This window comes from Mytilus edulis, chromosome 4, assembly GCF_963676685.1.
Source record: "Mytilus edulis chromosome 4, xbMytEdul2.2, whole genome shotgun sequence".
NCBI lineage: Eukaryota > Metazoa > Mollusca > Bivalvia > Mytilida > Mytilidae > Mytilus > Mytilus edulis.
The window spans coordinates 59,148,844-59,172,889 of record NC_092347.1 but is presented as its reverse complement, the minus strand read 5'-3'; the positions used below and the strand labels follow the sequence as shown (position 1 = coordinate 59,172,889).

Here is a 24,046-nt window from a genome sequence, read left to right as displayed (position 1 = left end):
AGCAAAGTTTTTTGAGAATGCTCACAGCTCCTGGAAGCTTATTCAAAGCCAATAACAGCTAAACCAAGAATAATGTGTCTAGAACCACAATATTAAGTGTAAAGATGTAATCAACAGCTTAGGAATAACATTATTTTGTGCAATGTCAAAGTAATAATATTGACATAATATAACATATAGAAATAATTTAAGGTTATTTTTTAATATTCAATTTAGATCATTACATTTTTTTTCAAATTCCGTACTAAATATAATTTAGTTGCGGATGTCGAAGGACTAAAAAATTAGATATGAATAAAATGAGAAGCTGTACATACGACAATGAGACATAAACAGAAAGACAGGATTCCAGAAGTCGAAATATAGTCCCCAACAACAGACACGCTGCTTCCTGATAATTTAAATACATTGATTAGATGTAGTTATGTTTTCGCATTGTTTCGTTAGTTTTGGTTAAAGAGGGACGAAAGATACCAGAGGGACAGTCAAACTCATAAATCGAAAAAAACTGACAACACCATGGCTAAAAATGAAAAAAAAACAAGCAAACAATAGTACACATGATAAGTGTTTCGATACGAAAAAGTTTTAAATATTCCACATTACCCTGTACTCTTTTATAAAGCAGATGTTTTGTGGATAAAGTTAATTAAAGTGACTTATTATCTGCTTAAGATAAACATCTATAATTCTAAGTTTATGCATATAATACAAAAACATACACTGGAGTTAAGGAAGACTTAACCGAAGCCCAACAAACAGTTTATGTGTCCACGTTTACGGATTGGTTTCCTCTAAAGACTAGAAATACTATCCAATGACACTTTAAGTTATTCAGCCAAATGAGGTTTGCCCTATATATTATGTCATAGGATGCTAATAGAAATTTACTACTGAAATAGGTTTACGTTAATATGCATAAAAAGACACTTCAGTAAATGGGAACAGGTAGGATGTATGAAATAGAAAACATTATACATAGCAACAGTGCTAGCTAGATAGCAACTACACAGATGAAATTACCTTGAGTTTTTGATATAAGAAAAGATTGATATACGTGGGGGTTTATGACTTTAGAACACAAAGAGCGCCCTATACAAATAAAAAAAAAACAACTACAAATATTTAAACTTACAACACTCAAGCATCCAATCACAGCTCCGCACTGAAATGCTGCTCTTATGAGGTAGAAATCTTCTTCTTTTAAATCAGCAGGATTGTACCACTCGGCAAGTCCCCCAGTCAAATCAGTGAAAGCATCAGCCTCGAAACCATACTCCAATGCTTCGTATGATCTGTTAAGTCTGAAAAAAATTAATCAACATATATATATCATAAATATAAATAAAGGCAACAGTAGTTTACCGCTGTTCGAAAGTCATAAATCGATTGAGAAAAAAACAAACTAAAACTGAGGGAAGCACATCAAATATAAGATATCAAATATAACTACGACACAACAGAAACACAACATGAAATTGAACACACACAGAAACGAACTTCAATATGACAATAGCCATTTTCCTAACTTGGAACAGGACATTTTAATAAAAAATAAATGTTGGGTGGAACCTGGTTTTGTGGCATGCCGAACCTCCTGCTTTTATGGCAATGTTAAATATAATATAAATGTTCTGGGCGAAAAATCAATATCGGTGATTTTACCTAGAATATTTTTTCAAAGAGCTCCATTTTTAAAGGACGGAAAATTTGATAGTCATCGATACACTCAAAATCACCTGCCATATAGGCAAAGTTTCAGAATAGAATAGCTTCTTCTACTTTGGTTATAAACAAACCACACACACAGTTATTCTCAATTCAAGAAAGATTTTATCAATAAGTAAGCAAACTGCAAAAAAAAAGAAAAAAAAAAGTTTTCAAATAATTTGATCTTGAGCGTCACTGGCAGAAACCCTTTGATTTAAAATTTGTCTTATTTTTGATAAATTAATAAAACACTAAATGTGCATTGTTATCAAATTGTTACCCCACATGGTCGTCTTACATCCCGTCGGTTCTTTTATTTTGACATTGAAACAACTACCTACCACTTCACACTAAATCTTAGGTGTTCTGATTGACATTTTAGTCTTGGTTATTTATCTTTTAGTTGTAAAAAATTTCAATAACTGTGATTAGATACTTCGAGTCAAATACTTTTGACTATTTTATCGTGCTGTCAAAACACTGGCCCAGATTATGGGAAGGTTGAAAGCTTACAAACATATGTAACCCCTTTGTGTTGTGTATCTTCCTGACGTAGTAAATTGTCTCTAATCCAGATGGATTTTGCTGATTGCTATCTGCCATAAATGATATTCGTTTATTGTTTTTTTCGTATAAATTGTGCTTTCAATTTTCTCTTTTCTAGTACAAAGCACCTGGTACTGTGAAATGTTCAAGTCTTACACAGTGATGCATGGACGTTGACAAGTGATAATACAAAGTAGAACAACACTGGATGAATTTCGTGCGTAAATGTGTTTTTATCGATTCACTTGTATCAGGGCCGCTCGCACGCAAAAATTATAAGGCCAAGGATGTTCATTGTTTCAGTACTTGAATAATTTGCATATAAAAAAGACTAAAAGAAAATAGCCAAATTCATCTAACTTAAAGTTAATCTCAATAAAAAGGAAAATGTTTTATAGCTATTTTATACAGAACTTTTGTATTAATATTTGAATGAATACGGATAAAGGTGAACATTAATATATGCATATACTTACTTTGCATAGGCTTTTTCAACTAAGGACACCCAGAATTCCGTAGGATCTGATGAATGAGCAAAGAGAATATCTCCATTCACAGTTGGTAATAAATCGTCTATATATACATCAACCCACTTTCCAAACTGCCAAAACCGACAGTGGAATTTCCCATTGTATGATGGAGTTCCGAATGTGTTGTCTACTGGTATGATCTAAATAAAAATTATTCATTATATAATCAACAAAAAAAGTTAATTTTACTACATGTATATGTTTAATACAAGTTGCAATATACACATTATAATTTTTGCTGATTATTTTGTACAAGTTGTCAGTGTTTTATGAAACGCTTAACACAAATGGATGATGCAAGCACATAGTCTTTTGTTTTGCATATTTCTGTCATACTTCCAAAACTACATGATACTGTCTTATGCTGAGCATTGACACAAACACATTTTAAGAGCACAAAAAGACTTTTAATGGATGTGATTTTGGTATAAGGAGAAACAATGGGCCAATATCTTTCCAGACAGTTTAATAATATCTACAGTATACCCATCAGAACCAGGACTTACTATTTGTCATAAATTTTAAAGAATCAGCACATTCTTTAAAAGTTAAATTTCCTTCAAAAAGATCTCTTTGTTTTTCTGTAAGCTTAATGTTATGATTAAAAAATGATGTATCATTGCAATCTATTTTTTTGCTTCAGGACATTTTTATTTCTTTTAAGTTCAGCAATTGTTATTCCTTATGTATAACCAATAATCTTTGTATTTTTTTTTATGAAAACCTGATACGATTCGCAAAGATCTGTTTTTCCGTGAAGTAATTGATTATTTGCTTTCTATCAATTATCAAACGTTTTGCCAATGACAGTCATGTCTGCAATTAATGGTGATAATGGCCTTATGTATTTTTAAAGGAAGCAGCAATTTCAGCATATGACATAATTTTTATCAAGTACCTTTTCCATTAACTGTGGCTTTTCCGCAATCGCAGACAGAGTTGAAAGGAACCAACAGTCATTTAACTCTCCTTGCTTCATATCATGTCGACTGGTTCCGTCTGATACTAAGACGGGATTAAAAATAATTTCCTGTTAAAATAAAATGTATGCAACATTTCACTTTATACGTGTCACTTTTTCTCTAATTTATATTTTCTATGAAGAAATTATGAAAAAAAAATGTTTTAAATTATTGATGAACATTATTCCATAGCAGAAACTCGAGAAAACTATTGTACCAGTTTTGCATATTTTTTTCAGTCATTAATCAATTTTGTCTACTTTACAGATAAGTCTGAACCGAATGTGAGTTTTCTAACACTTCCTTTAATATAATTGTGCTAGAAGCAAAAAAATATTTCTCTCATCTTTTGAAAGTAAGTGTACAGTATAATTGATATGCTATTGAAATAAATATGGTTAAGAAGCGTCAGTAATATGATTGTACTGTGCATGTAGAAAATTAGGTAGACAAGAAATATATCATGTTGTACCTGTGATTGTAGACAATAAAGCATAAAATAAGAATATTATGTTGTACTGTGCTTGTTTCGGAGCAGTAAACAAGGAGTATAGACTTCTTGCTCTGTATTGGTTTTACAAATAGGGTTAGAATTAGAAATTTTATGAAATTTAAGTGTAACAGAATCTAAAACTATTTAATTAAAAAATGTTCCATTTTTGATATTCATGTCAACATTTCGGTGTTGACATGAATATCAATAATGTGGTCATTTTTATAAATTTCCTGTTTACAAAACTTTGAATTTTTCGAAAAACTAAGGATTTTCTTATTCCAGGCATAGATTACCTTAGCCGTATTTGGCACAACTTTTTGGAATATTGGATCCTCAATGCTCTTCAACTTTGTACATGTTTGGCTTTATCAATATTTCGATTTAAGCGTCACTGATGAGTCTTATGTAGACGAAACACGCGTCTGGCGTACTAAATTATAATCCTGGTACTTTTGATAACTATTCCAACACTTGTACATATGAAATTCATAGACTGAAATGTTAGTTATAGTCCTACACTATGGCCTTCGGGATGTTTTTGTTCAAATGTTAGAATTTTGCATGTTGTATGCTCATCTTGAACCTGAACCGTAATATGTCTTTTACAGAAAGTGCATTGGTTAATTTTATTGGACTTTGGGGTTTAAATTTTAGGTCTTTTTTTCAATTCATTTTAGATAATACTGAATTTTCTTTCATCTTTGATTAACAGTTTAATATTTCCTAAAATTCACGAGGAAGATAACATGATATGATCATAACATTAAAGTACGCACATCTTTCTAGCTGCAACATTATGACTAAGTGTTTTTGAAAAAATACTGAGAATTCACTTCTTGCGATCATTAGTTCAGTTTAAAAATATTTATTTATAGTGGATTGAGTAAAATTGTGCAACTTATATTAATCCCTTTCTAACTTGCGATCATTGCAAACCTATCTACTTAAACAGAGAACCAGCAAGAAGTGTAGATAGTTCGTTCATGATCCCTTTTTTATCTGGCATTAGAACCAGTAAATTTAACAAACCATTGTTTTCCTGTCTATTACTGGAAGATTGTACAACTAACAATAGACTTAATAAAAAAGAGAACCAGCAAGAAGTGTAGATAATTCGTTCATGATCCTTTTTTTTATTTGGCATTAGAACCAGTAAATTTAACAAACCATTGTTTTCCTGTCTATCACTGGAAGATTGTATAACTAACAATGAACTAGATAAAAATTAACGTGATCATAACTGTCTTGTAGTGAATGATTTATTTGATTTTTAATAACAAAAACAACGCCTAACTACTCCTTAACTTGTTAAAAGGATAAACAAACATAATATTTGATATATAATAATTAATAAATCCGACAAAGCTAGCAGTTATTTTTAGAGTGTAATACATAAACTATCATCGTATTTTTTCCTGATATTGTTTTCAAATTGATCGAGATGAATAATTTACTTTGTTTTGTAGATTTTCACCACGGGGTTTATTATACGATTATTCTGTGGGCATACATAATTGATGAAATTCTTTGTTTTTCACTCATAACTTCTTTTAACTAATGATAACTTTCTACACAGATCAGTGACACAGGTTGGTCACAATACAACTTTGGTTAAATGAGTTAAATGTTTATAATATTATCACGTTCAAAACTGTCCGTTAGCTTAGTAACTAATATTTCATTGCAAAACTTACATTTGGTCGTTTCCAGATTATCTTCTTTGCTGTCACCTTATGTTTAAAAATGGAAGACATATCAGCACGAAAGTCTGGATCAACAAACAGCTTACCATTTCTCCTTGCCTTCTGAAAGATTAATTTTTAAAATATCTTACTTTAAACTATTCGTGTATGGCATTTCAAGAATTCATGTAAGAATTGAAAACTATCTTCAAGACCTTCCCCTATTTCAAACCTTGACTGTTAATGATTTCACCATTAAATATAGCAGTGGTCCTCCTTTGTCGTTTTTGTTAGTTTATGTGTTTATGCAATAGCAAGAAACACTGACAAATATATACAAAGGATATGATAGTTTATCTTTTGATTTGTGTATACTTTCAGAGGTTATTTACGCTCTTTGTCGTAGTTGTAATAGACAAGTGTTTTGATCTTAACCAAAATGTCAAATAACTCAATTAGGTTACCCCCGTAATCGACTCTTCAACCCGCTAATGTAGCCCTCTCAGAGCAGCAAATATAAACGACTGAAGCATTCGTGTAAAAAACAATAAAACATATAGTGTCAAAAATCATGCAATGAATTATTAAATTTACAACTCATTCAAATAAAGCTTATCTCAGACGGATTTGGCTGTTTTATTTGGGACGTCTTTTATTTTTATTTAATGATTTGTTTTAAACTTTTTGGCTATCCAAAAATTAAGGTCACAAACGCATCTGATGAAAGTAATTCCAGAAAGACGCGTTGTTTGCATTGCTATATGACCATTTTTTTTTTACCTTAAGAATGACAACAAGTCAAAAGAAAGAGACCCCCTCTCAAACTAAATGAATAATAGCAATAAATTGTGAAAGAAACCTGACTATATAGCAGGATATATCTCTGAGTTTTAAACAGTTCTATCGATACCGTTGTATTTATGAGTTTGACTGTCCCTTTGGTATCTTTCGTCCCTCTTTTTGTACTTAATTAACTTGGAGAGTACCGAACAAGGGTGGCTTGAAATTTTTTCTGGATTCACATTTATCCAAGCGACCAAAATTTAAGATAACGGGGTAAATGAAATTAAAACTCTTGATTAATGATTATTGTTTACGTTAATTGGTAAATACACCATGCATATTCAGGACGACAGAGGTGTCATCATAAAAGCAAACACAAAATAGACACCGTAAGTCAGCCATCATGTTTTGAAATTGTTTTGACAATCAACTACTAGTATATGATTCGCAAAGCTTTTATTTGGACATGTGCAGCTTTGGGCACATTTCGAATATTTGAATTAGACTACAAAATAATCATCGAATGGCAAATAGAGAAATAAAAAGACACAGACACACCAGTGCTAACATTTCTTTCTTTTTGTAGGAACACACAAAATCACATGTTTTGTTGGACAAGTTTCGGTACACAATATTCTGTAATTTTCAAAAGCAATTAATTCTATTTCCGTTTGCAGATATTAAATGAACATATCTCCAACTGACAACTTATCATTAACCCCGTGTCCGACATATCAAATAAGCGTTATAAAGTAGTTTGTGAAATCGGAAAGGAAAACGGAAATTTCACAAATATCACTATGTTGCATTGTATGAAAATTGAAACACTTTCCATTATAATGCATTATCTTCGATATAAAGGGTAAATTGTCATCTTTACTTTAATCTATTCAATTCATTTGACATTTGATATTCAGATAAATTAAATACAATTTACGAAGGCTGAAGATCAATATTCCATAATTATCCTGCAAATATCTTTAATTGTTTTCTACTCTTATAACATATAACGTTAATAATTCTGAATATTCCATTTCAATTAGTGCATTGATTTAAAGGTCTAAATTCGGAACTTAACTTCACGCTTTGTGAAGCATATAAAATTCAGATTTAACAAAATGGGTTGTCGCATTATAATAAGTTTGATACATTTCCAAAGAACAAACGAGAAATAGAACATTTAATTGGTTTTATAGTTAAAAGTTCATATTTTTAAAACAAATAATAACCTGGAAAGAAGGTAAATGCTTTTTTCAAAATTATTTGGTTACACTATTTTATATTACAGTAGTTGTTTATGATATTTTGCCGAAAATAAATAAAATATTATTAATCCATCAAATATTAAAAATCTTTACAAAGCATAGAGCTATAAAAGAGGGACGAAAGATACTAAAGGGACAGTCAAACTCATAAATCTAAAACAAACTGACAACGCCATGGCTAAAATGAAAAAGACAAACAGAAAAACAATAGCACACACGACACAACATAGAAAACTAAAGAATAAACAATACGAACCCCACCAAAAACTAGAAATAGACAACAAGGGAACAACAGAAACACTGAACTGCTACAATAGCAAACACCATCACGTTTGAGACGGACTACTTGATAACAACTGTCATATTCCTAACTAGTTACAAGACGTTTAAAAAGAAAAGACGTGCTAAACCTGGTGTTATGACTAGCCAAACCTCTCGCTTATATGGAAATGATAAAATATAGCTAAAAGGATAACATAACGTGACAGGAATACAATACTAGTAGATACAATTCTTTGCAAAGCACAAAAATGACGGCATTCACCTCAAAAGCTAACCAAACCTTTTAACAGACTTATCCGGAATGGATATAGTTATGATACTGCCCTAAAAATATGTTTTGATGTAAGATGATTTATGTATCAAATTCATATATCAAAAGAAAAAAAAAAGAAAATAAACTGATTTCAACTCCTGACTTAAAACTTATTTTAGACAACATTATGTAAAATTGCCATATAAAGGCTTTAATTTAACAAGTTTGAAACGCGATCATGCGATCATGACATTAAAACCGATACTTATAAACTGCTGTGTACATTATTTCATCCAATTCATTAATGAATTACACCCATCCTATTTTTACACGATTGATTTCGGAAAGTTGGGTTCTCGATGCTCTTCAATTTTATTAAAACGAACTTTATTTCTAAGTTAAATGGTCCGTGAAATTTGAGATCAAAACATTAACACGGCTTTGAGAGTACAAAGAACTTATAATAGGGAATATGTGTACTAAGTTTCAAGTTGATTGGACTTCAACTTCGTTAAAAACTACCTTGACCACAAACTTTAACCTGAAGCGCGGTAGACGGACAGACGAACGAAATAGTAAAATCACAAAAATACAGAACTCCGAGGAAAATTCAAAACGTAATGTCCTTAATCAAATGGCAAAGTCAAAAGCTCAAACACACACCAAACGAATAGATAACAACTATCATATTCTTGACTTGGTACAGGCATTCTCTATTTTTCTATGGTAAGTGAATCGTGAAATTGGGATCAAAACTATATACGACTTTAAAAGTAAAAAGAACTACGAACGGACGAACGGAAAAAACATAAAGCCAATAGATGGGGCATAGAATTATTATACAAAGCATGGAAGAAAGTTTCAAGAGTCGACATATTTCTTGGGTATAAAACTGTTAACACTAAGAGAAAGTTTTTTGTCGCGTTTTTGCATTGTAGCAATGTACCATTTATTTATATTTTGCCAAGGAAGGATTGGGGGGGTGGGGGTGGGGGAGGGTTAAGTCGTAATAGCGGAAACCAACCACAAGCACAACACTTCATAAATAACATTCAAAATATGTTGTCTTGAAATGTTACTTTATCAATTGCAGATATCTACATTAAAACAAAATAATCTTGTAAAACTTTTTTTTATCGAAAGAACATTTAGTTCATGGTTTCGAAAATGAAACCTTTCATTAAATGCATATGATTTAATAAACAGAAGTGCAAGGTAAATATGTATTGAACAAAAACAATCATTTTGGTACCAGTTATTATTCGACATCTCTATTGACCTTTGTGTGCGGAAGTGTCTAAACAATATCAAAGTGTTCTTTTATCAATAAGATTAACTTGGTTCTGAAAGGTTTTAAAAGAATAAATGACAAAAATACAGAACTCTTAAGCCTCGGTCACACCTTTAAGCCTCGGTCACAACTTAACGGATAGCTCGAACGGATAACTTTTTTTTTCAATCCGTTCATGTCCGTTAAACGTCCGTTCTTATCTGTTAGACGTCCGTCCATATTCGTCGCATGTCCGTTTAGCATACGTTTTAGCCGTCGACGTCCGTTCTGTCCAGTGGAAATTTTTGAGCATGTTCAAAACTTTGAACGGACGTCCAACGGATTAAATGTCTGATGAACGTCCGGTAGGCGTCCGTTTAGTACGGTACTCGTCCGTTTCATTTTCATTTTGTATCTGTTACGTGTCCGTTATACATCCGTTGGAGATCTGGAATATAAATTCACCAACGTACTTCTACCGGACGTTTAACGAATAAAACGGATGTTGAACGAATGAGAAACGGACTTCTATCGGAAGTATAACGGATAAAACGGATGATGAACGGATCTGAAACGGATAAATGCCATTTGAAAATTTCGCATCAGAAATGCCAATTAGATTTCTTTAGGTTCATGAATTCTTATCTTTCATATTCGATATTAGAGTAAGGGCACATCTTAACAATCAAGCAGCTCTTATTCAGGCCAAACACTGGCCTTTTGCGGCATTTTGAAGAACAAACCAAAACCAGTTACACAGAAACACTTTGAATATTTATGCGATTTACATGTATTTTATTGTCGCCTAATTTTTCCGTATATCTTGTTCATCCGTTTTATCCGGTACGTTTCCGTTAGGTGTCCGTTTTATACGGTACTTGTCCGTTGGATGTACGTTCGACATCCGTTCTGTCCGGTACGTTTCCGTTTCTCATACGTTACATATCCGGTGTGTGTCCGTTATGCATTCGTTACGCGTCCTTTTTGTTTTGTCAGTATATGTGACCGGGGCTTTAGAAAAGTTCATAACAGAAAATCCTTTATCAAATGCAAAATCAAAAGCCCAAACACATCAAACGAATAGTAACAATGGTTTTATTCCTGATTTTATACAGGCATTTTGTTATTTAGAAAATGGTGGATTAAACTTATTTTGTTAACTAGCTATACCTCTCACTTGTATGACATTCGCATAATATTCCATTATATTGAAAACAATGCGTGAGAAAACAAACAGACGTATTATGTAAAAAGTAAAAAGTAATGAGTTCAGCAGTCAACATTGTGTTATAATTGAATCTCTTTAAAAACACACATATATGTCAGCAACAAAAAAAATTGCAAATTGACACTCTATAGATTAAGCACATAAACAAAAACGAATGATAGGAAAACGAAAACTAACCGTACCGTTATAACAAAATAAAGGAGTTTACAACTTCTTTTGGCAATAACAATGGCCAAATGGTGGTTATTTAAGACCTTGTTCTTTTATCTTTTTAACTCATCGGTGACCTATATTTTTTTTTATTTTTTTCAAATAAGCTATACTCTAACTAAACTATCGTAAAATTTAAGCGATTTCTGTAATTTAGTACTTTTTTTAATTTTGATATTACCTCTATTTCTTCTATTAGTTCAACCGAAAAAAGTACATGTACAAAAATGTATGCTGCTTTCGAAGACAGATTGTGAGCTTAAATGAACGGTGACCCCATTTTTTATTTTATTTTTCTACTTCAGTATATGATAAAGTTCATTTATCGGAAAATATAGCAAAATTCTATATTTAAAAAAAATGATACCCGCGAGCCCCCTTAAGCTGAATAAACTGATTATGAAAAATTTTAAGAAAGATACATGAGGTAAAAACCAAGAAAATGCAATAGTATATGAAAACATTCAATCTAGTAGGAAATTAAAGCTTTAATAAGAATCTATTTTTAGTCATTCAATTTGATATTTAAATATTTTTGTCTATTTTAGGTGGTTACTAGGATCAGTTTCCTCTAGAGTGTCTTAATTCAGCATATAGACTGTTTATTAATAGTAATTAGTGTTGTAACATTACTGCAAATGCATTGATATGTACTATATGAAAGGGACTTTAAAATAAAATCAATTGGGACACACACACACACACACAAAATAACATAGGTAAAAGATAATGACAATAAATAAGGTAGAATAGAATTAAACATTTCTTAACATTGTGCAGTCTCGTTTTATATATTAACAGAAGTTTTGTGTTTAACACCGTTTTAGGGGTTGGTACTATATTTGGCTCATTATGTTCGTCCATCCATTAGTCCATCAATGCATCCATAAAGATCTTTGTCATCTTTTCACAGAAGCCACTTCATAGAATGACTTAATATTTGGTCAGCAAATTGATATTAACGTATGCACACTCTTGGATACCTACGTCACCTTTCCGATACTTTGATTTTTTTTTCTAAATATACATTTTCAATTGCGAATGTGGTATGATAAGCAAAACAACGCGAAATGTATATTTCTTATAATAACCTTAAGAACCCTCAGTTGTTATCAAATAGTCGGTTTCTATGTATGTTGGCGTTTATTTTTTTTTGCAGTTCATTGTTTCTGTTGTTACGTTGGTTTCCTCGTATAGTAAATGTGTTCCCCCTGGGTGGCAGATTGTGGACCGGATTATTTCGCTTACGCGATTTATGCCTATTGAATAGCGGTACACAACTGTCTTTCTTTATTCAGTAAAGCTATATACTTTACAAAAGGTCAAACTAATAAACAGTTTTTAATATGAAGAAAATTATTGATGAGTTGTAGTAGATTTCATAGCGCCCATAACGACACATTAGATTTACATTAATTGGTCAACGCGACTGTTGAACTACAGAAAGTCTTGTGTTTCTTATCGATTAATCTAGCGATGCTCATGTTTATTCCGAAAACACATGAGGAAACAGAGAATTCGATTTCAGATGACAGCATGTATGGAATACATTTCAATTTTATGTTGGAAAATAAATATTTACCTTTTGCTATACGCTATCGTTAAGCAATTATACTTGTCGCAATTAATCTGCTAGACGTATTTTTTCCTGTATCACAAACGTTATAAAGCATCGAACTAAATTGAATACAATATCTGATATGTAATGACGTCAAAGTTGAACTATTGTTTGATCCTTAATGAAATACAAATATTAAAATTGATACTAGGCGTTATTCGTTCATCATATCAATATCAAATAAAAAAAATCTGCAGAACTGTAAATTAAGGTAGCATTGTCTAAAGCCGCCCAATGACCTGCACTTGTGTACAACTTTATGTTTTAGTCTCGATTTTTATATTCGGTATGAATATATTCAAATTTTTGTCTTATACATTTCTCAAGAGCTTGAAACTTTTATTATGTAATGCCAAACTGCAAACAAGTGAAGATTGCATGTTTTTTTTATAACTTGTCATTGATTTTAAAATGATGAGGTCTTAAATAAATGTATATCTTGATGTAAAATCATTCATATATTCATGTAAAGATTTGGATATTAACTGAAATTAACCCCTGACCCATAGCTTATTTCAAAAACATTTTTAATGTAAAATTGCCTTGTATGTATATATTGTTATGCCTAAGGGTAGGAGTTAAGATTGATAGGTTTATATGTATCATGTTTCTTTCTTTTCTTGTGTTGCTCAGAGAGTTCATTTCTACTTTCACTTTCATTTTCGTGTTCCGTTACTCTGAGCTGCACTGTTATATTATGAACGGAAGGACTATTCATATGAACACTTTTATTTCAGGTATCGCGGCCGTATTGTATTGTATTGTATGTATTACATTATTGTTAATATGGGAAATATTGATAGGACAGGGTTCGTTCTCACTGTTTGACCAGAGGGGTACTTTGACATGATCCCAGCTTTAGTTTGACCTGTATATCGCTTGTCCCTTTTGCTCACCTGTTTTATTCAATCACGTTAAGGGTCTATATTGTAACCAGTGTACGTTCCCACTAAGGGTTATTCTTGATAAGCCCATATCTTCCCTTTTTCCTCGACAGTTGTGTATTTCTATTTGTTTTTGCGCCATGTTCCATATGGGAACTTCCGGTTTTAAGGACCAATCGGAATGGACAGAGATAATCTAGTTTCCAGAATCCGGTATTATGTATATTTAGAATTACAACCAATCGCTACGTTATTTTTACGGACACACTTATCGTTATAGTAACGGACACACTTTCTGTGTCCGCAGACTTCCGGACTATATAAACGGTTGTAGCAGACGATTCTGGACAGCTCAGCTCACATTACCTTGACCATTTGAATAGATATACCATTATTACCAGAGCCTATACCACTTGTGAACCATTACCAGGTTAATGATAACCCTGATTTTTATGATATTTACGACCTGACAAGTGACCTATATTATTTACTACAATACTATAAATAGTAAAACCACTTTCCCATGTTTACGCACGACGATTAACATCCAAGGGGGGCTCTGAACCGTTTTTGCTTTGTGATATTTATTTATAACATGTATATATACTGATTTATGACTGATTAAATAGTCATTGCTAAACTTATAACTGTTTTTGTTATATTTTGTCTTGAAATGAATAAGAAACCAGTGTCTTAGATTACTCAGTCCAGCTACCAAGGTTTGCAAGTTACCATTGCATGTTTCACGATTACCAGTGAAAGTTTATAAAAGGCCTGCTACCAAGGTTCTAGTGTTAAGCAAGTAAACACACACACACATTTAAATATGCGAGACGTAATGCTATACCAGAGGCGTTACAATATGAATACGTCAATTTAACATGTCGTTACGATATCATGATATTAAACCCAATATTCATGATTGATTGATTGATTGATTGTTGGTAGCTTTACGCCGTATTAGCACAAAAAGGCGCGGCGACCCCACTATTTATAAACTAATGTCCCCATTCATTAAGGAATAGAAATAATCCCATTTTGTACCCTATTGAAAGCTTTTCGAAATTTTGGATCCTTAATGCTGTTCAAATTTCGTACTTTATTATTCATAATAATGAATTGCAAAATGATATCAAACTTCATTCCAATACTTTAAAAGAAAACATACGAGTAAATCAAATCAGCATAATGATTCCACATTACATTAGGTGCTGTACACAAAGAACCATGTCGCAGAATATAAAAAGCAACAAAAGAATAAGATGCTACCAAACTACTGAATGAGATTAATCCAAAGCAGCATGTGTGCTTGTGTACCTACACACATCTTCTATATGATTATGATAATGTCTCATTGTACATGCATCTGTCACAACAATGACTATACAAACTTAAACGTCTTCACCAAAAGTCGATATACACTTATGTTATTGTCATTCTGACTTTGATTTCATGTCAGAATGAATAGATTAGTTTCAGGAAACATGATTCATCATCGTCACCATGATATTGTATACTATTTCAATTTCGAATTACCAGTAGTTTATTACTACAGAAACATTTATTGGTGATATAACTATTCTTTCTCATTTTTTTTCCTTATTATCGTAAAATCTTCAGGGTAAATTATTCACTCTTTATTTACCTTTCTTGAAGCCATTTTTTTTTATTTTTGCCTGTCATTCTATTCTATAAATCTAAGAGCAATTTTTAGCACATTCAGCAGTCCAAACTTGGATATTTTACACAGTTAAAAATCCATGATATATCTCCAATAGTAAAATAAGGATACCTTTCTAAAACATTATTGTTTGCAGTGAAATGATATCTCCAGAAAAGTGGAGGCTTTATTTATCTTAGTTGTTTGTTTAAAAAATTCAAAATCTGTCGAACAAAGAGTTACTCTTCTTGTATGTTTACTTAATTTCTAACAATATTGTCTCAATCAAATTTTTATGATATTGCGCTTTTAAACTTTAATTCATTTTTTAAGACTATTACCAAATGGGAAATACATCATTATGAGAATCACACGACGGCGGGGATATTGATTAAGATCTCTATTCATCTCCTTCGATCTTAATCGGAAGACTAACAAACGTGTTCATAAAAGAACATACAATAAAATTGAACAGGAAAGCTTTTAGCGATGAAATAAAGGTGAAATAGATATAAAATGTACGAAAGCACAAAAACTTAAGTTTGATTCTATCCATAAAAAAAGGTATGAAAGAAAATTCCGAAACGTTAAGGCAAAAAATAAAACAAATATGATATCTTCATCCTTCAGTAAACACATTTATTAGAAATGAAAATATCACGTCAATAAAATCAGAGACAAACACACGAAAATCGAAAAAATTGGAAAATTTGCATTCCATTTATGATCATATAGAATATATGATGAACCATACTAAGCAATGAGGGGGGAAATTATCTATAAGAAATGAAAAGCATTCAGTTTATTAATGAGTATTATCTGAAATTCTTAAGAATAAATGGTGCATGCTTTTTACACCAAGAAATTTATGTAGGTACATGGAAAAGATAACGTGTTCCATGTAAACTAGTATTCCTAAAAACATTCAGAGACAACCTCCTGCAAGAACCAGTTCTGGCTTTATACTGAGTACAGATATAGCTAAACTTCTCTTCACGATTCATAACGAGTATTGTATTGTAGTCTTGTCATGTAATGTTGTCATATTAATGTTATATGCAACATTGCCATAAAAGCGGGAGGTTTGGCTAGCCACAAAACCAGTTTCGACTCACCATTTTTTTTTTACTTAAAATGTCCTGTACCAATTTAGGAAAATGGCCATTGTTATATGATAGTTCGTGTCTGTGTGTGTTACATTATGTTGTGTTTCTGTTGTGTCGTAGGTCTCCTCTTATATTTAATGTGTTTCCCTCAGTTTTTTTTTTGTAACCCAGATTTTTTTTTCTCAATCGATTTATGAATTTCGAACAACGGCTACTACTGTTACCTTTATATAGCTTTATTCAAAATAATAACTCACTTCATATGGATAAACAAAATTACACAGTTCATTGAAGCAGCAATATAACAAGTGTATAAATACAAATCAGATGCATTTATGTAGGTCATCTATATACGGTTAGACATGATGTTTTCAACAACAGAATGATGACTTATAATACACGTGTGCAATTTATTTTTTAATTTATTCGTTTTGTTCTCTTTAGTTTTCTTTCAATCATCTCTTCCTTCCTTTAATCATCGTTATCATTCTTTTTTCCCTGTATATTGTTGATGAATGTCATATAATCATAAGAGAAAAAGATAGTGTGTGTTTAGAATCTATTTCTATTGATTTCAAAACTTCAGAAACAAAAAGTTTCCAATTACAACGATTATACAAAGTCATGGTTATGCATAATTGCTTGCTGTAATAGTGCAATGACGTCATTAAAAGTCAGAGAAAAACGAAACATTATGCCATGCCAAAATATAGGTATTGACAGATTGCAGTACCGTGAAAGTACATGTGAAATGTTTAGTATGGTTTTAATGTTAATACTGATAACAAAATCAATATCTATACCAATAAAAACAATATTGACTCAAAAAGATTATTCCATTTCATTTTGTTTCATTACGAATATCTATGTATGTTAAAGCATGGCTCTCGTTTTATGTAGTATTGTTTTACAATTAATAAATATCGATTGTACTTATAAGATGAGACTTGTATAAAGTGAATATTACATTTAACGCTCCTTAATGTGTGTCATGTTCGCTTAAATTTGCAATAAAATTAATTCAATTTGCAACCAATTCTCCCAAACTGTCAATATGTTATAAGACACATTATTTTTTTTTCTATATTTTTATTTTGCCTCAATTTCCATAGAATATATATAATTAATGAATTATTTTCACGTTAGGAAGTAATCAACGGGAAATTATATTTGTTTGACACACGGCGTCTTAATTTCTCTTAAGATAAGTTTTCTGCACGCGTACGCGTGAATCTTAACAGTATTATTATTTTCATTTGGTATTCGAATCTATTTTTATGAGCATTACTATATAATTATGTATACACGTCATAAGATATTATTAGCAGGTATCACAATTTGGTTCTAAAAACATATACAAATTTCAAAATATGACAGACGCATAAAACTCCATTATATTGACAACGTTGTGTGATTAAAACAAACAGACATACAAGTGAGAAGTTAAGCTAGCTGTAAAACCAGGTTAAATCCATCATGTTCTGCATAAGAATTTAGCTTTTAATTTTGTCATTTGAATACCGATTTTCCGTTTTGAATTTTCCTCGGAGTTCAGTATTTTTTGTTATTTCACTTTTAAGTAGAAAGTATGAAATATTAACATGATATCGTCCTGAGAACGCATGGTATAATTGCTACCAGACGTTCAAAAAATAAATATCTTCTCTGCAACATGCTGAATCATTCATTACATTGAAATAATAGATTGAAAAAACTTGATTATAAGGGTTCAGAAATGAATCCAGTGCATATACCAACATCTAAACGCCCAAAGAAGTTTTGTCTTGATGCCTTCTCTTTAGGATGTCATTCATTGTCATCACAGACTTACTGAAATGGTCCGTTTCTGTGTGTGTTAGTTACATTGTAGTGTTGTGTCGTTGTTCTCCTCTTATATTTATGCGTTTCCGTCAGTTTTAGTTTGTTACCCCGATTTTGTTTTTTGTCCATGGATTTATGAGTTTGAACAGCGGTATACTACTGTTGCCTTTATTTTACGAAGCTACAGCCAAAGGTAGATTGCAACACTGAGAACATTCATACTGTTGCTAACATAAATATTTGCTCTTTGCGTCATCTTTCAATTAAGGATGAAACATAACAGTATTTTGTTACTTTGCAATATTATAATAAGTTCATAAATAAGGAAATTAAAAAGAGAAATGGACATTATCAAACCATTGTTAGCAATATCTCCTTTGTACGACGTATGGATTTATGTAATTTGTTTATCATTTGTATGGAAAGTATACATGAGTACCTTGTTTTGATTAGAATTGATTTTTACAAAAACAGCATATCTCCTTTTTTTAATCCTTCTAAAGAAACGTATATTGTAAAAAATAAAACATTAATGTAGTTCCGTTATCATGACATAAATTGTGAATAAAAAGTTGTATGATAATATAATTTTTATAATGTTTTAGTTCGTACAGATCAATATAGACATTATATTTTAACATACCTTTTAGCTTTCGATAAGAAATTAATCGATAAGTATTCTAAAAAGAATTCTAAACTATAACTGGACTGGATCTAGCTTTTATGATTAATCTGAGTTAAAGAGTTGATATATCCATGCAGTAGATTAAGGAATAGACAAATCAGTGTACGTACATGAGTAGAAATCAATTAGCAAGAGGGACAATACAAGTTCGAGTCAGCTGAACACCGGACCAGAAATGTTGAGTCATATAACGGCATAGCTTCATCAAACAAAGAATACCTTATCTTCATGTATTCAATTATAACTCTATTCATTCATTACGTTCATTTTGGGGGGCTTTCGGTATTTTTTGTTGATGGAAATCCCGAAAAGCGCTTCGGATACAAAAACCTTTAAGCTTGTATTTTATTCAATAAAGAAAATTCGATGCGGCTGCTGGTGATTTGCTAGTGTAAGCGATCAATAGTCAGTGCTTCAGTACTGCCATGATTAAAAGCAATAGAACACACCCGCGCCATCGCGTGTCCGTGACGGCATTAAACTACCTACGCCTTATTTTCAAGCTGAAATTTTAGTATTCCTATTGTCATTTGATAAAGTCATGCTGATTATAAGTATAAGGTGAACTTTTTCGCTGCTTTCAACATCTTTGCTGAAATTCGACTTGGTTTTCTACTTACAACCAGAAACTACTTATAGATATATTTTTGGTCAATGATTGAATTTACTAGTGTCAATCCGATAAATGGAACCTTTTGGATCTTATTTAACAGAAATTATTAGGACGAATTCATATATGATTATGACCAATGTAATTTGGGATTTACACCGTTTGGTTGTGCGCCTGACAGGTGGAAGGTACATATTAGGTAACAGGTAACAGGTACTATTGGATTCGACACGAAACTTGCTAATTATTGATAATATTAATTATGTGGATAACAAAAGGGCCAGGTATAAATGTAATTTTTAATCAACACCATTGTCCAATACTTGCAATATATGAAGTTGAATTTTTTGAATCGACGTTTTAACGTCACGCTGACTAACAATTGTACCTCGTTATTTTAGTTAGTTCTTACATTCAAACTTATAAATCATAAAGAAAAGGGACGAAAGATACCAAAGGGACAGTCAAACTCATTAATCTAAAACAAACTGACAACGCCATGGCTACAAATGAAAAAGACAAACAGAAAAACAATAGTACACATGACACAACATAAAAAACTAAAGAATAAACAACACGAACCCCACCAAGAAACTATGATTCCACCTACTTAGACGAAGTTGACCTTAGATGGATTTTGTTAATAGTTATCAAAGGTACCAGGATTATAATTTAGTACGCAAGACGCGCGTTTCGTCTACATAAGACTCATCAGTGACGCTCATATCAAAATAGTTCTAAAACCAAACAAGTACAAAGTTGTTAATCTTCCCTGGTATGTTCCTTTAGGTCCTAAGTTTTTCATTAATTTACTAACTTATACTTATACAACCTTGGCTTTCGGTTTGGTTATTTTTAGTTTAAGCGTTGCTGATAAAAGTAAATACAGAAAAGCTTCCAAAGCACACATAATTCATATTGTGTTTTTTTTTCTCTTCATTTTCATGCATGTTAAAAAATGCATATAACTTCAAGGGTACAGCTTTAATAAGCCGTGAGAATTTCAATCAACACAGACATGATGTTAAAGTTTGCCAACGAAAAGCTTGCTCGGCTTTGGTTATACTTTTTGTACATTTACGTTTATAAACTCTTAATTTTTTAGAATATTTTTTGGATTTTGAAATATCTAGGTACCGGGTTTCGCTAACGAGACATTTATTGTCCAAATCATAATCTAGTGCAGTAATATTTGAACCGTTAAGGTTCTCGCAAACCTTAATAAGCAATTTTATCAAAAATTAAAAAAGGAGCACAGATGAAATTCGAATGTGAGAATTTGAATTCTTACTGTGAGATCGGTTAGTTATGTGTCTTTTTTCATTTTGTATCATGTGTTTCGTCGACTTATTGCTTTGCTTGTTCCTTAACTTCGTGACATGAGGATCTACATAAAAGAAATCTTCTATCAAAAAAATATAACGGAAAATAACTGACAAGGAAATTAAAGTGTCATTGGTGTGCTATGTATTTTAAGTATACGTATATATAAATTAATAATGCTGCTGCGGCGAAACACAGATATATTGTCCGGGTCTAATACAATGCGTGGGTGAACCACCACCTTAAGTAGAAATAATAAACAAAGACAAACAAACAAACAAACAAACAAACAAACAAAAACAAAACGAAACAAAACAGACAGGACCAGTTTACCAAAGGTTTAATTCATCCGAAACACTGATTATTAAAAAAAAACATGTTTCAGTTTTTATAAACTGGCAATTCTTAGATTCAAGTACTACACTTAAGCCAGAAGTCACTGTGCTAGTCTAGGGACAAAAGTTGCAATGGTACATATACTTTAAAATATCGACCAATTGTTATTGTTATTTAAAACAACTTTAAAAGTAAACAGTTAAGTCGCGGTTTTTTACTCCGACTGATTGCATTCTTGTTTAGTTGTTACCAACGCAAATATGTAGTTGCAGTAACATGTTGACTAATTGTAATTATTGTTTAGTTGTTACCAACGCATAAATTCAGTGTGTGGTCATCAACCGTTAATGTTCGATATGGAAATAAACATTTAAAATGGTAATAAAAAGTAAATTCCATCCGTTCAAATGATTATTTAACACATATAAAAAGGGTTTACCGGTGGATGTCGAACCGCTACAATTTTTTTTTAAGAAAAGTTTATTCAACCTTGTAATGAAAAAAACCCATTCAAGTATCAACAAGGCATTTGAATAATAATGTACAAACCCTTGGTATCAATAAATAATTGATTGAAATATTATATTTGGAAAATCACTAGAAACGATTTTTTATATGAAGATACCAGTTTGATGACATTTAGCATTCACTTATAGTCGGTTAAAGTCTGATATGGTCAGTTTTTGTTGTTGATGTCTGAATCAGAATCATACACGACCTAAGGTATGAACTGTCCTCGATTAAATAGTTAATGATTAATCTTACTTTATCTTTCTTAATATTGTGACATTCTATATTTCAAATAAAAAACATTCTTTTTTTTCTTTCTTTTTTTTTTTTAACTTTTTTTAAAAAGGGCAAATTAAATAAAGACTTGCATTTTAAATTTTCATGACTAATACAAGAATAGAAAAATATTTTTTTTATGATTTTTCTATTAAAAAACATGCATTTACAGTCACTATAGCAATTAAAATGACCGTATTATCAACTTTTAAAGAAAGTGAAAAGATTAATTCGGATTGGTCGACTTGGGAAGACTAAGTACAGTCGAGTTCTGCCCGTTTCAGGGTTTTTGCTGGTTTGTAGGTATTAACATTGAAATGTGATTTTGATTGAGGCAAATTTACAGAAATAAGATAGTATGTGATTGTCGTGTATTCTTATACAATAATGGTAATTATCTATCAATTTCTTTCGTGTCCGATAACAGTTAATCATTTGTTTTCGTATTCAAATTAATATTTTCACACTAAATGAAAGTCGATACAAAATATCATATGCTAGAAAAGTATATAATGAGTATAACCAAATAACACTCGTAAAACAATTATAGTCAAAATGGACATTTCGAATCCTATTAATATGTTCAAAATTGTTAAATTCCGATGCATAATAAGAGTGGGAATTGTTCTGAATGAAATGAAAAAATTCCGAATTTAATGAATCATTGATATTGTTTCTATTAAAAGACAGGTTAAACATATAATTTATAATTTGTTTTTGTCCTTTTATGCTTCATAAAATCATATCATTTTCTACTAAACAGTCTGAACAATCACCCCTAGATGTCTCAAATGGTAATTACATTCATAAAACACAATCTGCCTCTAAGGTCTTGTTTAGTTGTTGTATGTGCATTACTATAAAATACAATTATTTTCGTGGCTATTAATATTTGTGGTTTGAGAAACACTTGTATTTTCGTTGATATTCGATTTGTGTTTTTTCCAATATCTCCACATAACCTTTTAGAAAATATGGAGCTCGTTGAACATTAAAATTCGTGGTTTATCTGTACACACAAAATTCACTAAAATTGGTACCTAATGAATAACAATGAATCCAAAGTATTTACTTTTTTACAAAGGATTGTCCTACACATCATTATATTTTCGATTTTATCAGAGTTGTTAATAGTGTATACTTATAATATAATTATTATAAATTCAAGAGTTTAAATTCACAACTTCTTAGTTTAAAAAAAAACCAACAGTTCACTCCTTGTGTACATGCTTTGAACAGTTGCACTTTACACGCGTATGTTCCCCGGCACAGCAAAGATGATCAGAGTATTATACTATTGTGTTAAAACAAAATATTTTGTTTAATTATAACCAGTTTATCATACTACTGTCTGCAGATGTAGAAGACTTTACCTTTTTTCATTCTTAGAAAACTTGCTTAATGAATTATAATTAAAATATTGGAATGTTCGAATTCTTTTCTTTCTTCAATATGCAAAACCAAACAAAAACTGTTCTCAACTTCAAGTTCACTAGTGTACTTGAAAATTATAAAACTTAAAATGTACACACTGTAAAAATGGTAATGTACTTACTCCGGCCCCTCCTCCGATGCCCCCTGCCTTGACCACACTTGTCCAGTTCCGTGGTGTTAGCTTGTCCTTTCGGACTTCTGTTTGTTCAGATGAGTTGTCAGTTATTGTTGCTATTTTAGGTTTTATAACATCGTGGGTTTTTCTTGAACTAATGGTTATTGTGCATCCCATTTGAGGCATAAGTCATATTTCCCTATGGCATAATTGTTTAATATGTATTCCAGGTAGTCATTTTAATCTAATTCCGCTCTATTTATGTCGATTTAATTTTCCAAATGATGATCTTACTCGCTTTTGTGGAATTCAACATTCTTTGTGTTTGTATATACTACTTGAGAGCCCAATCCTATAACAGAATGAGAGGTTTACTATACTTCACTATCCGTTAGCCTGTATTGATAATACCCTGAACAAATACGCTTAATAAAAACAAACTACCTAAACT

General features: G+C 31.3%; 1 protein-coding gene across 3 annotated transcripts in view; it reads right to left on the bottom strand.

Moving 5' to 3' along the window:
• LOC139520086 (calpain-9-like) overlaps window positions 1-24,046 on the bottom strand; it is a 44,262-nt gene extending 20,216 nt beyond the window's left edge. Inside the window, exons 1-5 of one of the 3 annotated variants that reach the window (XM_071312511.1) lie at window positions 23,602-24,046; window positions 5,939-6,049; window positions 3,685-3,816; window positions 2,733-2,926; window positions 1,136-1,304 (exon numbers count right to left, since the gene is read on the bottom strand). In XM_071312511.1, coding sequence (XP_071168612.1) covers window positions 1,136-1,304; window positions 2,733-2,926; window positions 3,685-3,816; window positions 5,939-6,049; window positions 23,602-23,781 — 786 coding nt within the window. In that variant the 5' untranslated portion in view covers window positions 23,782-24,046. The remainder of the gene's footprint in view (window positions 1-1,135; window positions 1,305-2,732; window positions 2,927-3,684; window positions 3,817-5,938; window positions 6,050-23,601) is intronic. The other 2 variants (XM_071312510.1, XM_071312512.1) reach the window with 2 other exon arrangements.